This window comes from Chenopodium album, chromosome 23 (assembly GCF_948465745.1).
Source record: "Chenopodium album chromosome 23, dcCheAlbu1.1, whole genome shotgun sequence".
NCBI classification, from domain to species: Eukaryota; Viridiplantae; Streptophyta; class Magnoliopsida; order Caryophyllales; family Amaranthaceae; genus Chenopodium; species Chenopodium album.
This window is the reverse complement of record NC_137856.1, coordinates 8,793,647-8,810,029: the sequence shown is the minus strand read 5'-3', so window position 1 is coordinate 8,810,029 and position 16,383 is coordinate 8,793,647. Positions and strand designations below refer to the sequence as shown.

Genomic DNA, 16,383 nt, shown 5'->3' with positions numbered 1-16,383 from the left:
CGCACGAAATTCATCTACTATGACCAATAAAATCGAATAAGACCATGAGAAAAGAGGACGAAATCGAGAAAGAGAAGGGAAGAGAAAGATAAAGAAGAAGAGAGGAGATGAGGCGTATGAGAGAGAAGAGGAGAGGAGAGGAGAGAAGATAGAGGAAAGAAGAAAGAGGCGTAGGAGACAGAAATAGAGAAGAAAGAGAAAAGGGGAAAGAGGGGTAGGGTTACTCTAGATTTTTTAATTTTGTAAAAAAAATTTTTTTAAAGAACACCGATGGCTTAAACCCAAGCCATCGGTAAAATACCGATGGTAAAATACCATCGGTAAAATTTTTTTAACCGATGGCTTTTAACCATCGGAAAATAATTTTAATTGTCTTTTAAAAAAATAAGATTTACCGATGGATAAAAGCCATCGGAAAAGATATACCGATGGTCAGGCCATCGGTATTTTGAGAAATACCGATGGATTGAAAAAACCATCGGTAAATTATTTTTTTACCGATGGCTTTTATTGACCATCGGTTTTTCCCATCGGTAATTGAGCTTTTTCTAGTAGTGTAAACCCATATCCTTGAACTTTAGAGAACTAGAGCCATGGTTAGGTTGCAAACTCATTGCATCATATTGTGACTATGTGACCTACTTGTGCATCTCTTATTTGTGCATAGCTTATACGTGACTAAACTAACCGTTTGTTTTGACTTGTGTTTGCAAATAAGACTTAATAAACTAACCAATGACTAAAGGACTTTGTTTAATTAATTAATTAATTAATTTGAACTAATGAACAAGCCTAAAATCAAGTCATAATTCCTTTTAGTCAACCCGGATTTTTATTCCCGTATACTGCACATGCGTCAACTTGTTTTGGTCATAGCCGAAGTTCTAGGAAGAACCACGAGTCGTATAACCTATGGATCTATAGCAGCCCTGGGTTTCATCTTTAATTTGGAGTTGGTTTCGTCCCAATCAGAGTCACAGATCAAAAGTTATGACTAAAATACCACAGCCTGTCCAGTTTAATGCATATACGTGAAGTCTTAATTTAGTCTTTGCTTAAGTCTAGTCACATAGTCTAGCCACATGGTCATGACATAAGTCTTAACATGTCACCTACACTCATTAGTCTTAGCACACACTTTGTATATGTCACCATGACCATGTCTTAGGTTCATGCATGAGTCGTTTTTCCGTCATATAAGTTAAGGTCCATTCTATTCCTAATTCTTCCATATTTCTTCATCTACATCTTCATCCTATTCTCCACATACTTTCTTCCATATTTTTCCATCTACATTATCTTCCCACTCTCCACATACTTTCTTCACACATATTATTCCCCTCATTTTTTCATGATCTTTCTCCATCTATGCATGTTGAATCGAGTTTGAGTCGTGTGGATTGACAAAAAAAAAAAAAAAAAAAAATAATAATAATAATAATGATGAGACAAAATACAAGGCAAGCTTCTCACCAAGATTTCATGCTTTCTTCTTCTTTTTTTTCAAACCTTTTCCCAATTAGTCTAGCATAGGCACCCTTTGTCTACCTTAGATTTATTACATAGGTTTTTTATTTTGTTCCTCTTTAATAAAATGAGCGTTTCTTCCCTCACATATGATCATTGCATTGCATTGCATTCAAAAAAAACAAAATAAAATAAAATAAAAAAAAAAATTTAAGGTCGAACTAAGCACACGGTATACCAATGATTTGAGGCACCCCTTGTAGCCATATCATATCACCTTTCACCTTTTATATATACAATCCTTTTTCGATAAAACACTTTGAGCCTCGTCTAACGATAGTCCTTTCATTTTTCAACCCATATCTATCTAACCTTGGAATGGGATGGTGTGTAACTTATGCAAGTTCCAAATATGAAAGCTTGAGTGATCTCAAAAGAATAAAATAAAAATAAGTAAATGAATAAAAGTGTACAAAAGGGCAAGTGTTCCAATGTCTTGGATATAAAAATATCTTTGATAAGAACATGTCTCAGATTGCGTTTCTTATCGAGTGCTCGGTACCGTGCCTGAGAAACATGAATGCCAAGTGAGTGATAGAACGCATGATCGAGATTGCCCACACTTATAAAAAATGCGAATATGAAAAAAATGCAAAAGCAAAAAAGAAGAGCAAACAAAAAAAAGAGAGAGCTCAAAAATAAGAAACCTCAAGCATAAAAATACAAAGATTCAAAAGCAAGGTTGCACACCTTGGGGGCTTATCTAGGGTCTTGAGCCTTTATCCCCTTCTTTCTTTAACCTTTAGCTTAACCACGTTACAACCCCTAAAAGACCTTTTTGAGGTATACACACACTTGTGCGAGGTTCGGCTAGAGCTACGTTTGGCCTGATTCCTAACGGATACGTAGGCAACCTCATATTGAGGTGCGGCCATAATAAAAATGCATTCATTTTCACATTCACACACTTACACCATGATCATATCAAGGGATATGATGTCCAATGCTCATCCCTATTCATTTAGAGCTAGACTTGGGGGCTTGATCCTTACATCATTAGCCTACGTAGCCTAAGAGTCATCATTATTTGACTCTTATCAAATAATACTTTTCCATACACTTAGCCTTTGCAGCCTAACTTTAATGTCACTTTCACACACTGCACAGATACATGACCAAATAGTCCTTGCCATTAGGAACCCTTTGTCATGAAATCTTAACACAATGTTGAAGCATGCCTTGTCATATCACACATCATTCATAATCATCATTGTATCAAAAAGTATGAAGTGCTTAGCCTCCGCGCCTAAGTTACCCAAATACTTTCATCATTGAGTCAACAATTGAGATAGTTTAGGATGAATTACTCCTTGCACCTTGAGAGATAGCATCAAATACATATACTTGATTAAGCTCATTCAACATGCACCATCAAACACTTCGATTCTTTTTTGCGTCTTTCTTTTTTGGGAGAAGGTCGGTACCCTCCACAAAAATGACGGAAAGTTTTTTCTTTTTTGCATTTTCGAGTCGCACACCACACACGAGTCATGTACATTGAGTCATGTTGTGTCAATTCACCTTGGGTCAACCTCAAGTCAGTCAGTCACATTGAGTCAACCTCAAGTCAATCATTCACCTTAGGTCAACCCTAAGAAACACATCAAGCCTTAGGTCAACCCTAAGAAAAATACCAGCAAAGTCTTTTGGCAATTCTTTTGATTTTTACAGATACAACCATTCAGCAAAGCTCCTGTTCGCAGCCAACCGAACGATCGCAACAAGCATTCAAGTATCAGGCTCTTTTGTTCAGAGACGCATGGACATATCATCAAGCTCTTTTGCTCAGAGACGCGTGGGCATTCTATCAAGCTCTATTGTTCAGAGACGCGTGGACATCTCATTCTATCAAGCTCTATTGGTCAGAGATGCGTGAACATATCATTCAAAGCTCTTTTGCTTAGAGACGCGTGGGCATTCTATCAAAAGCTCCATTGTTCAGAGTCGAGTGAACATTCCTCAAGAAAGCTCCATTGTTCAGAGACGAGTGAACAATCCTCAAGAAAGCTCCATTGTTTAGAGACGAGTGAACAATCCTCAAGAAAGCTCCATTGTTCAGAGACGAGTGAACAATCCTCAAAAAAGACTCCATTGTTCAGAGACGAGTGAACATCAACAACAGCAAGATAGCGTTCCTAGCTTGTGGAAAGTTGTCACAATAACAAAATGCATAAATTGGTTACCTCCAGAGACGTGTGCTCGACGGTGCAAGATACGCGTTTCTTAACTCTTTTATCTGTTTAACTAACATTGTTTGTAGGTATCGGGGTTACAAGAACGATTTAGAATCGCCGAACGTTATAAATTGTTCTCCGTCCCTATCGCTACTTTGACTTTTGTTTTCGAAACCTAGGTTTCTCCAAACTCAGTCAAAATGGGGGCTTCTGTAGACACCCATTTGTGTCTCCCCAAAACCAAACCCAGTGATGAATACCTTTCGCGTCGAACCATAATCGAATGAGGTTAAAGTGTGAAAAGTCAAGTGTTGCGGTTAGTTTTTGTTAAAGTTCCTTCTTTCTGTTTTCGAAAACCCACTCTATTTTATAAAAACGTTCAATCCAGTTTAGTTTGGTCCATGATAAGGGTCCAATAATGGTGTAGTTGGATGGGGCTTGAAAAGACCTTTTCAACGATATATTATAAGCCCAATTCCGATGAATTATGAGGAAGTTATGGCCAAAATACTAAACTGGGCCCAAACCGGATTTTACCTACGACCCAATGATCATGAGGAGGGTCCAAAGGTTTAATCCTATTCCTAAACTGATTCAGATTGATTAGAATCTTCTATAAGTTTCTAAAATATCTTAATTATCCTTTTTGAAAAGATAAGATCATGGAATTTGATTTGAATATAGACTTTCCTAATTCTATTCGGATTTAAAGATGTTCAAAGATAGTCAGATATTATTTTCATGCCTTATATTTTTTATCCAAATTTTATATGGTTGGATAGATCTTGAAATTATCTTTCCAATGATATATTATAATATTAAATCCGAGCTATAACGAAAAAGATATGAAAGAAATACGAAACTCTATCCAAAACTGACACCCTTTTACTATTTCGACCATATCTTTTTTATCTACAAAATATTTTAATCTGATTCTAATTGCATTAGAAAGAAGACTTAAAGAGATTTCCAACGACATATTATATAACTTATTTGGACTTCTAGATCAAAAGATATGATAAAAACAAAATCCGCAAAAACTGTCTCTGTCGCCAAACGACAGGCTTGTCGCCTGGCGACAGAGTGGAGTTTTATTCCTTATCAAATTCTATGATTCTCCGGACTATTTTCTTATAAATAGGGTCCTCGACCTCTGTTTTGATTCATCAATTATCATCAACAATCAACTTTCATCAATCACCCAATTCTCTCTATTCTCTCTTGAGCAATATATGCTTTCTTATTCTCTCTCTCTTTCTAAACTAGCTTTTTACAAGCAATATTTCGCATTCACAAGACTTAGAATCTCTTAGCCAAGTTCGAAGTTGCCTTCTCCCTAGACGTGCAAGGTTTAATATTTTCTGAGGGTTTGGTCCAAAACTAGTCAAAACTTTATTTAATTTAATTTTTTAATTTTTCTTTAATATTTTCATTGAAGTTTACTAACTCGTGTATTTTGTTATTAGAAAGAGGTACGAGGCTTCAAAGTATGTAATCTTATTACTCTCTTTCATAATGTAGAAAGCATGTTTATTATTGTTTAATTCCTAGTATCATGTTAGGATGTTATTTTATCATGTTAGTACCATGTTAGATTTAAAGCTTTGATCTTTATTGTTTAGTGACATGCTAGGATTTGTTATTAATCTTGTTAGTATCATGCCTAGGATCTTGCTATCATTATTAAGCTTTATTAATAACATGAATTTAATTATGATTATTATTATCATTATGCTTTGTTATTATGTTGCTTGATATTATATTTTATTGTTATTGCTTGATCACACCTTTTATGCATGTTAAAGGGAATTTGTACTTGAAATCACGCTTAATAAGATAATTAATAATTTGGTTTAGGCTAATATGATTTTAACTCAAGTGATCGCCAATAATAGTTTTATTTGTGCATAAATATTCAACCAACATAGATAAACAGGTTAGGTTTAATGTAATGTTTGTATGTTATTCGAAAAGCGCACATGAATACGAGCAGAACAAAGTAGAGGCCTATTTTATAGGGCGGGTCCTTTCTTTTGTAGATTGGTTTCGTACCCTCATCCCCGAACCCTGTTTGGTTCAGGACCTTATGGAGTTGATGGTCCTTTTGGATTGTCTTTTGGGTTTACAAGTTCCTAAAACTTGTTGGCGACTCTTTTGCTATCTTTTCTTTCCCTTTGGAACGCCACCATACTTAAATGTATGATCACAGTGGGGTTCAAGTTTGGGGTCATAATGCTTGAAATATTCCCTACACTGACAAAGTGAAGTTTTATTCCTTTTCAAATTCTGACTATTTTCTATCGGATTCCGGACTATTTTGCTATAAATAGGTTCCTCCGTTTTTAATTATCCACAATCATCAATTCTCATTATCAACTCTCATCAAGAATTACTTGATTCTCTCTTTCTTTTTAAACCAACCCTTTTGCAAACACAATTCCGCAGTCATTAGTTCTAGACTCACCTAGCCAAGTTCGAAGTTGCCTTCGCCCTAGACGTGAGAAGTTGATAATTTCTGAGGGTTTGATCCAAATCCAGTCTAAACTTTTAACTCTTTCTTTCAATTATTTAATTTAATTCTTTGATTTATTATTTTATTGAAGTTTACTAACGTGTGTATTTTGTTATAAGAAAGAGGTATGAGGCTTCAAAGTAAGTAATTAGCTTACTCCCTATTTAGTTATTATTGCAATGTAGAAAGCATGCTTATATTTGTTTAATTCCTAGTATCATGTTAGGATGTTATTATTGCTTTCTAGTATTATGTTTAGGGGTGCCTTTTATGCATGCTTTGTAATATCATGTTAGTACCATGTTAGGTTTTAAGCTTTGACCTTTATTGTTTAGTGACATGCTAGGTGTAAGGTGGGTGTTCCCATCGTATGGGATCATCCTTCTCCTTAGATGCCCATGGCTCTTTAGAAGCCTAGGACTTCACACTTGTTGGGATGTATTAGGATTTGAATTCCTAACTGTTTGGGGGACCTTGAATTAGAATTGATTCTATCATCATGCTTTTTTGCAAGAAACAAGTAGTGAGTCGCCAATGAGTTTTAGGAAGAATCGATTCCATCAAAGGGCAAACTTTGATGGACACACTTGAAGAGTGGCTTCAAGCGAGATACATGATGCTTAAGGACCTACAATTGAACTTAATTTGAGCCCAACAACGAATGAAAATTAATGCAGAAACAGAGAAAGAGAGATGAGAATTTCCAGGTGGGTGATGAAGTGTATCTCAAGTTGCGGCCATATCACCAAAGGTCTATTGCTTCTATGACCCATTTAAGATGGAGCTCTGGGTGGGAGAAGGTTACATACAAGCTGACGTAATATATGTTGTAACTCAAAAGAGCTCTCATAAATCGATCAGCCAACCTCATCATTCCATCGCAACTCACTAAAGAACTTGAGACAAAATGCTAAATAATATGCAACTTGTTTTATATAATTCAGTGAACTTTTAAAATTGATGACCTAAAGTCACTACAGATTGGTGGCCTCAAGTCACTAATGTAAGAAGTCGTTTGATTTGAATGAAAGTCCTCCCATTGTTTTTCAAAATCTACTGTCATTTAAAGACTGAATCTTTGTGTTCGTTTATTATTTTTTTTTTTTACCGTAATATCAGTTTGTTAAAAATTGCTTTTGTAATACTATATAGATACATAGTTTCATGTGATTTGTTAATTAATAAATCATGTAATTTGTTTCATATAATATAAAGGTTTCAAATCCTAACTATAATAACTACAAGTTTAGTGCCTTGGATACGAAATAACTCCTTACAAAATCTGCTCATAGAAATTCTATTATGATCCGTTACAATGAAAAGTGAAAAATTGTGTAATCTTACCATTTTCTTAACAAACTCAGTAGCTACCTTTAAGACATTAAATAGATGTTTAAGAGATATGAAGTGACTATACTTTGACAATCGATCCACCACAACTAATATAGCATCAACTCCGTTCAACAATGGCAACCCTTTCATGAAATCCATAGAGATATCTTCCCTAATAGCTTTTGAAATGGGTAGAGGTTGGAGCAACCCATGTGGCTCTCTTTGAGACACTTTACTCCGCTAACAAACATCATAATACCTCACATAGTCACCCACACACCTTCTCTTTCCCAGCCAAAACCAATCGGCGACTAACTGAATATAAGTATTGACTTCTCCCTCATGTCCCCAACAGTGTGTCATGGTATTTCCCCAAGAGAAAAGGAAAAAATTTAGACTTTGCTGGCAACACCACACACACCTTATACAACACTCTTTCACCCTTGAAACTAAAATCCTTACGCACCTCTCTTCCCTCTTTGATTTTCTGTCGCACCTCACCCAACCACTTATCCCTTCTCACTTCCCCCTCAAGCTCAGCCCAGTTGAGTAGAAATCAACGTCCCAATCAAATTGTGCTACTGCTCCTCTTCCTCGATAAGGCGTTATCCACTATATTTAAAGGAATTTACTGAAATGTGCAATAGCTGTTTCGTTACGTTAACTCCTTTTCGTATATAGATTTTGCTTGATTTCACACCTTTAAAGAGTTTACTGAAATATGCAATCCATCGACCTTGTTGCATCAGTACCGCACCCATACCATACTTAATAAGGCCTAAAAATCAGTACCACACCCACACCACACCAAGTTGTAATAGACCAAGAATCACAAGTGAAATATAGTCAGTAAGGCAAATAGAGTTAAGCTTGGATATTTGATTGAAAAATAGATGAATACAAAGGTAATAATTTTAGGCTATAAATCTCTCTAACAGCTTTAGGCTACAATTCTCACATAAAAATGACAATCAAAATTCACGTAACAGCTACTGTTTCATTACTAAGCTTATATACCAAGCATTCCTCATACAAGGTTACCTAGACTTGATTGCATTTGTCTTATTGCAACAGTCAGTCCCAAATTCCTCCTCCCATAGTGCTCTTTTGATTAACATTTTGTCTCCCATTGGTTGTTGCTGAATGTCAAGTTCCCCTTTATCAATGTTGCTGCTTCTTTCTCCTGGTATATACCCGGATAGCTAGATGTAGGCTTGGGTTAACCCAATTCATTATACACTAACGCTATTTCTACTACAGATTTAGAGCATTCGTGTAGCACACGAGCTTAAATCTATTACTCCCTCCGTCCCTAAATTACATTCCTATTTCTAGCATTTATTCCTCACATAATAGAAATAAACAGGAATGTAATTTAGGGACGGAGGTAGTACACATTTATACAAATCTTCTAAAAAGACCTCATTTGATATACTTTTTCCATGTATATCAATGTACATATTAAGTTAAAGTCAAAGTTAAAATAACAGAAAGGCAAATCATTATTCTCAGCCATAAACTCTTCCTTGCTCACATTTAATCATAAATAAATAGAGTTACAATTCGGTTGAAACCGAAACAATAACATCATATGAAAAATCTAACGAAAAAAAAAAAAAAAAAATTACATCTAATTTAACCAGGGTAAAGATAACAACCCATGGATTTGATAATGTTGAGTATAAACTATAAAGACATTACATAATATCGAAATGCAAAGATCAAATGACCTAAGAGCAAAGAGAGGTCTTATTGAACAAAATCACAAGTTTATTATAATTAAGCTTCCCAACCTCTAAGAACAGTTGCTCGTGCAACACGATTTAGTCCAAGGGTGAAGGCTCCCATACGAAGATCACAATTATGTGTATTGCACATTTCCTTTACATTCTTCAATCCTTTAGTCATATATGTCTTCAGTTCATTGTTCACTCTCTCTTCTTCCCACATAAATCCTTGGATATTCTGCAAATAATAAACACAGTCTTATATCAGATAATGAATGTATTTCCTTCCATATAGAACTAACTAATTGCAAATATAGACTGTCCCAAATTTGTACTCTTAATACTACGTATGTGATAATTGCATTAGAGGAGGTATCGCCTTCAGCCCTTTAGATAGTAAAACACAAATGTGTCCAACATTTTTAAATATTATGGATTAGTTAATTAGTCCCTAATTTCTATACACTCTCAACACATTCAATTATTCAATTATTTAATTTCCAGGTTAATAATAGAACCTTGAAGAAAAAATGTAGAAAATAAAAAAAATTTCAAATTTTGACAAAAAATAATACTTGATTACAATAAAACATAGAACAAAGAAATGACCCAGTCTTAAGCAAGTAAAGTACTAAACTCTACAATAATCACTTTATAGAGGAGAATTTCATACCTGAACCCACTCAAAGTAACTAACAGTAACACCACCAGAGTTCGCATATATGTCGGGAAGGATGACAACTCCTTTCTTTTTAAGAATCTGGAAAAACAAAAAACTCTTGTTATAACAACTCAACTACGACATCATAATACAAAATATTAATCCAATTCAAACAAACCTCATCTGCTTCCGGATCAGTAGGATGGTTTGCAGCCTCCACAATAAATTTGGCCTTGATTTCATTTGCATTATCCCTTCAATCACAACAAATGAACAAATTTTTAATTTGGCAATCCAAGTTGAAAAAAATATATGAATTGAAATTCAGGTCATGAATATATCTTCAAAAAGCAAGAGTATACAGTGCAATCAAATCACAAAACTAAGTAGGTGGTCTGCCTCAAAATTGGTTCACAAAACTAAGCTGAAAGTCCTGGGGAGGGGGATCCTCTTATACTTAAAATTTGAAGGCAATATTTTGTTTACTAAAATTCAGGTCAAGAATACTTCTCTTGCCACTATTATGAACCATTTCAACATTAGAATCTGATAAGCAATGAAGAATTTCAGCCATTGTAAATTAATACTCAATCCGTCCTTTTATTAGACTCCCATTTCTCTATATTATGTGAGTAATAAATGTTAGAAATGGGACTCCAATTAAAGGACGGAGGGAGTATTAAGGAGTAGACACCAATATATTAAATACTTCGTAAGAATTACTTAGGAGCTGAAATGGAGATTTTATTGTCAATTATCCTTCAACACCTTGTGTTTAGATAATATGGAGCGATTTGTTTCTTTCCTCAACATCAAATATCAAATTATTTAAATGCAAGGTGAAGGATAAAAGGCACTTGAAGATGAACCTGTTAATAACGCCACCAAGGGCTGCAGGGATTAGCACGTCACAATCTTCAACCAATATTGAATTGGAGTCTATTGCATCTGCATCATGGAAACCTTTGACTCCACGATTTTCTTGGACATGTTTGAGTAAGCTGTCAATGTCTAGTCCGTTCTTGTTTTTAATTGCTCCACTAATATCACTTACAGCAACAACCTTCCCTCCTAATTCACTGATGAGTCGTGCAGCCCACGAACCCACATTCCCAAACCCCTGAGATTAGTGCAGTTAGGATAAATTGTGACTGACAAACATCATAATGGAATATTAAAGTTCTCTTTTCACATTAATGCATACCTGTATCACAAATCTCTGACCAGATACAGTCTTTCCATACTCATTTAAAAGGGCTTCTGTAGCAAACAAAACCCCTCTTCCTGTAGCCGCATCTCTACCAAGAGATCCACCAAGGTCCTAATATCACATCAAGATCAAATTAATTTTATTTTTTACAAAAAGAAACTTAATTAGTAATCAGAAACATCAATTAATTTCTTCTATTGATAAAAATTTAAGGTATATTAGTCAAGACTCAAGAGGCATGCTTGATGTATTGTCAAGAGCATCATTATGCATCTAAACTGAAGGCTTGGAGCACACAATACCATCAAATTATAAGGTTACTACAAATAAGCATAATCACAATTAGCAACACACTTACAATAGGCTTTCCAGTAACAACTGCAGGTGAATGACCATGGAACTTAGAGTACTCATCCAATATCCAAGCCATTGTCTGTTCAAATGACAGTAAGATTAACAATTAAATTGTATACATATATATGTCAATAATATTACAGAGACTTTTTCACAAACAAATAACTGATTTCACCTGTGAATTGGTCCCCATATCAGGAGCGGGTACATCAGTGTGGATTCCAATGAGATCATGAATCCTCTGAGTGAAAACTCGTGTCAAGCGTTCAAGTTCAGAAGCACTCAAGTCTGATGGGTTACATCCTATGCCACCCTTGGCACCACCATAAGGAATATTTGCTACTGCTGTCTTCCATGTCATTAATTGTGCCAAAGCATTAACCTCATCTGGATCAACCTGCAATATTGATTAACAAAATTGTTCATTACAGTTATAGAATATTGTAGATTGTGCAATCTATATTGTCTTTTTTATGGAGAACACAATGACAAATTATAATTGAGCTATCAGGTAATAGTACAATTTATAGACATAAAGAGGAAATCCAATGTAGTACAGTTATACAGTTACAATAATGACTGTTAGATAAATACAAAATAAGTTTTTCTTTTCCTCAATAAATGAGGCAAGAAACAACAGAAAAGACATGGGAACCAACCTCTGGGTGGTATCTGATTCCACCCTTCATGGGACCTCTAGAATTGTCATGCTGAACTCTGAATCCAATAAAAGAAGCTAAAGTGCCATCATCTTTGGGTATAGTACACTCAACCTGCAATTTTTTGTTAAAATTCTGAATCAGTATTTCAGCAAAATATGACCCGCAGGAGACATATAATTGCAAATGATGGCCCATATGAGGTTTTATCCGCACAAAGATATCCGAATAGCCAAATTTAAAATTAAAAAAAAAAAAAAAAAAAAAAAAAAAAAAAAAAAGAAGAAAGTAAGAAGAAAAAAAGAACTAGTACCAAATCATCAAAACATTAAGGGCAAAACCACATAAAAGGCGCTTGCATGAACACGAGTACTGCCAATAATAGTATATTAAATAAACCGACCGAAAGTAATCTATTTCTTGCAAACCATTCCGCATAAATATACTACTTGAGGATAGGTTGACAGGTAAGTTCAAGCTATAGCTTGCATAACACTGTCATATATAACCATAGAATCATAGATACACATACGTAACGCATTGCAGGGGTTTGACAGTTTGAGTTAGAGGAGATAATTTGGAAAGAAAAAAAAATCTGGAGACCCCAGAACAGGATACAAACTAAGAGATTGACAAGTAATAACTAAGAGAGTTATCTCAATTTTCAGATACTGATGATGTACCAAGTACACATGTTTGATAACAATAATCCGCACTTTACTACTACATTTAAATGATCTGATTTCATAGACAAATTTATGAGAATTCTAGAGACTATTAACGAATTCCAGACACTTGCTCTTTCAGCAATGAAATGAGCAACTAGTAACAAACTAGAGCCGGTATACAACTTTAGAAACATAGTTGATAGTAAGTGATTAAAGAAAAGCATTATCCACCTTGATTTCCCTAAATGGGATGAGAAGACTCTTTTCAAGTTTAGCATCCAACCCCAAAAGTCGGGATGCAAGCTTAAAATTCCTATTAGTTGCTGCGAGTGCGTTCATGATTTTACTGCTTCAAAGTAAGCTGAAATTTAGGATAAAGGGTATTAGAAAATCTTCAAATTCCAAAATTTAAATTAAATTAAAATTAAATTAGATTGAATTAAATTAAATTAAAGATCATCTACTGAGAAGAACAGAAGATGAGAAATTGCTCAACCTAACAATAAATTGTAAATATGAATATATAAATACCAAAAAGATAGAAGTCAAGATCAAACAGATTAAGCAAATATATTAAAAACAACTCAAGATAAACATGGCTATATGCAAGCATGGTCAAATGACCTGGTAATCATCGCTGCAATGAACTTTCTATTACATGAAAACTCTGCACAGGCATATGCATCACTAGCTATCTTATTAACTTCATACATACTTGAAATTCACTGTTTGAGACAAGATAGAGCGCGATAAATATGCATAAAGCTCGAAGATTGAGCAATACTGCTCATTCGTCGTAATTTATAGGTCTTAATTACCCTATCCAAAGCTTTAGCCAACACTTGTAACCCAATAATTAAGAATAATTTCAAATCACAGCATACACGATGAAAGCAATGAAAGTAATGGATTGGAATGGATTCTCCATAAGAAAGCGACAATCAACATTTTCTTCGGCTTCAATCAAAGCTACGCAATGTGTGTGCAAACGTTAGATTACCAAGTCTAAAAGGCATAAAGAGATCACTCAAATAACCAATTACTCAAGCCCCAACTTATTGGTCATGTAATATGTATGATATAGTGATCAAATGGTCAACTAGCAACCGCTTTCACCATTTCAGCCAGTAAATAAAACCTCAATTCAACTAGTGGTAAGACATACTCGACTACTACACAATCAATGGTAGATCTCGGCTTCGAATTCGGAAAATCAACACAACTCATTAATGTCACGATCAAGACTCTTAACAAACAACTAAACATCAATTAGTAGACTTAATTGGATTTTTTGCACAAATTGCAGAAATTAAAGCAATGACAGCACCTTGCCAGCCTATTCAATAGCAATGGAGTAATTTTGAAGCACAATCTGTAATTTGAATTATAACTCCAAAATTAAAAACTGGATTGAATGGACCTAAAACAACTCACATAAACAAAGACTTTTTTTTCACAGTTGAATCTGAGTAAATTGGATGGGATTGTCAGCATAAAACAATTCTAATATATGATCTTGGAAATGGTAAAATTGGAATTCGGAATTTACAATTTAAAAATCAACAATTTTTACAGTATAAACAAACAATGAAACAGACAAAAAGCACTAACAATTTTGAAAGCCTCGATCTTGCACAAAACCCATGTGAATTCGATCAAAACAATTTCATAATAATATTAATTAATTAAACCAAAAACCTAAAAAAAAAAAAATACCCAAATCAAAATATCTAAAATATCATACAATGTAAATTAAAAACAATCAAACCCACGATTAATCGGCAAAAAATAATGCAAACCCAAATCATAAAAATTCACAACAAATTAAAAAAAATCGGATTTTGCGGAAATTACTAACCAGAGAAGGTGGCAAGTGGGGAAGAACAAATTGAATTAGAGGAGAGAAAAAATGAAGAATTTGGGTAGAATTGGGGAAGGTGAAACGTAAGAGCAGAGAGCAAGGTGAAATGTAGAGCAGAGCACGAATTTCAGGAATTTATTTATAGGGGAGAACAAATTGAGGAAAGAATCAATACTTTAATATAAAAAAAATAAAAAATAAAAATAAAGTAAAATAAAATACTTTATTACGGAGTATATAAAATTGAAATTGAAATTGAAATTTGTAAAATGTGTTAGTTTTTGAAATGTATTTAGACACGTCAAGCTTACACGTCAATTATATCTTTGGACTTTAATAAAAATGCGATGTCTAATTTCAACATAAAAATTGTCAATGAGAAGCCGATACAAATTGATTTTATTTGGGCATGTTATCCTTGAATCAAATTGGTAAACCCCTTGTCTTATTCCGTATGACGTGCTACACGTTCAACTCATCAATGCATTGATGCATCATTATTACTAGTAATGTTTTGGTTAAACGTTATCGTTAACTCATTACACTTAACCTCGTGTGATTTGCGGTTTTTTTTTTTTTTTTTTATCATTACTCCGTATTTTTTTATAATTTCTAGTGATTATTTACATTATGGCTTATTTGGCATCGTTTTCTGTTTTCAGATTTCTGTTTTTTTAAAACAAAAAACCAAAAACAGGAAATAAAAAAAAGGTGTTTTCACTTTTCTGTTGTCAGTTTTCAAAATTATCATGATTTAAATAAGTTTGACTAATTTTTGTTTAATTATTTGACTTATATCATATGAGTTTAAAAACCAAAAAACAGAAAACCACAGCAATGCCAAACGAACCCTTAGTTTTTAATAACAATTTTTTTTAAAAAAAATATATATACTTCCTCCGTTTTCTTTTACTTGCAACACACCTTTTAGGCACGTAGTTTTAGTAGATGATTATTGAAGGTAAACGAGCGATTTTATCAATATAATTTTTACACGAAGATTGGAATAGGGTTAAGTATCATTTGTTAAAATTACAATGAATAATTTATCCGTTTACATTACATAAACCCGACCTTAAAACACGTGCCACAAGGTTGTGTTGCAAGTAAAAAGAAACGGAGGAAGTATATATATATATATATATGAATCCCTAAGGAAAAGTTAATTTTTAAAACTTGTTCAATTAGTTTTTTACTCCGTAATATTTGATTAATTATGAGATTTATGGAATTTATTCAAGTTCCCTACAAAAAAATATCAGATCTCCTACAGTCCTACTGATATTCTTTAATACGTAGTAGTAAATGATATCTAAATTAAAATGGATGAAATATCGCAAATGATATAGTTTCCTATTCTAATTATCCTAACAACAATTCATCTTTTGGAAAAAATTTCTCCACCCATCCATTACAAAACATACAAGATAAAGAATGAGAAAATTATTTTGCTATACTTGTATTTTCTTGTTAAAATAATACGAGTATTTTGTTGAATATAAATATAAGTTTCAAATTTCTACCCCATTTTGTACACATCCTTTATAAATCAAATCTACTATTTTTGTATTCATCATTAATCAATTGAACATTTGAACCTTACAAAGCTATATTTTTCTTTATTTTATCCGCTTCTCTAAAAACGTATGTAAACAATTGTTGTATTGCAGTACATCATTACATGTTAGGAAGAGGGAG

At 33.8% G+C, this 16,383-nt stretch overlaps 1 protein-coding gene across 2 annotated transcripts; it reads right to left on the bottom strand.

Annotated features, from left to right (window-relative positions):
- Positions 1–9,034: 9,034 nt before the first annotated feature.
- LOC145607866 (glutamate dehydrogenase B-like) lies at positions 9,035–14,835 on the bottom strand. 2 transcript variants are annotated; one of them, XM_081663460.1, is made up of 10 exons: positions 14,683–14,835; positions 13,056–13,185; positions 12,157–12,270; positions 11,673–11,894; positions 11,502–11,576; positions 11,138–11,254; positions 10,803–11,053; positions 10,112–10,187; positions 9,946–10,032; positions 9,035–9,510 (listed from the first exon to the last, which is right to left on the bottom strand). In XM_081663460.1, the coding sequence occupies exons 2-10, from the start codon at positions 13,161–13,163 to the stop codon at positions 9,325–9,327; spliced, it is 1,236 nt and encodes a 411-aa protein (XP_081519586.1). In that variant the 5' UTR covers positions 13,164–13,185; positions 14,683–14,835; the 3' UTR covers positions 9,035–9,324. The 2 variants fall into 2 exon arrangements, with proteins under 2 accessions (XP_081519586.1, XP_081519587.1); XM_081663461.1 differs by lacking the exon at positions 14,683–14,835 and adding an exon at positions 14,436–14,458.
- Positions 14,836–16,383: the final 1,548 nt, after the last annotated feature.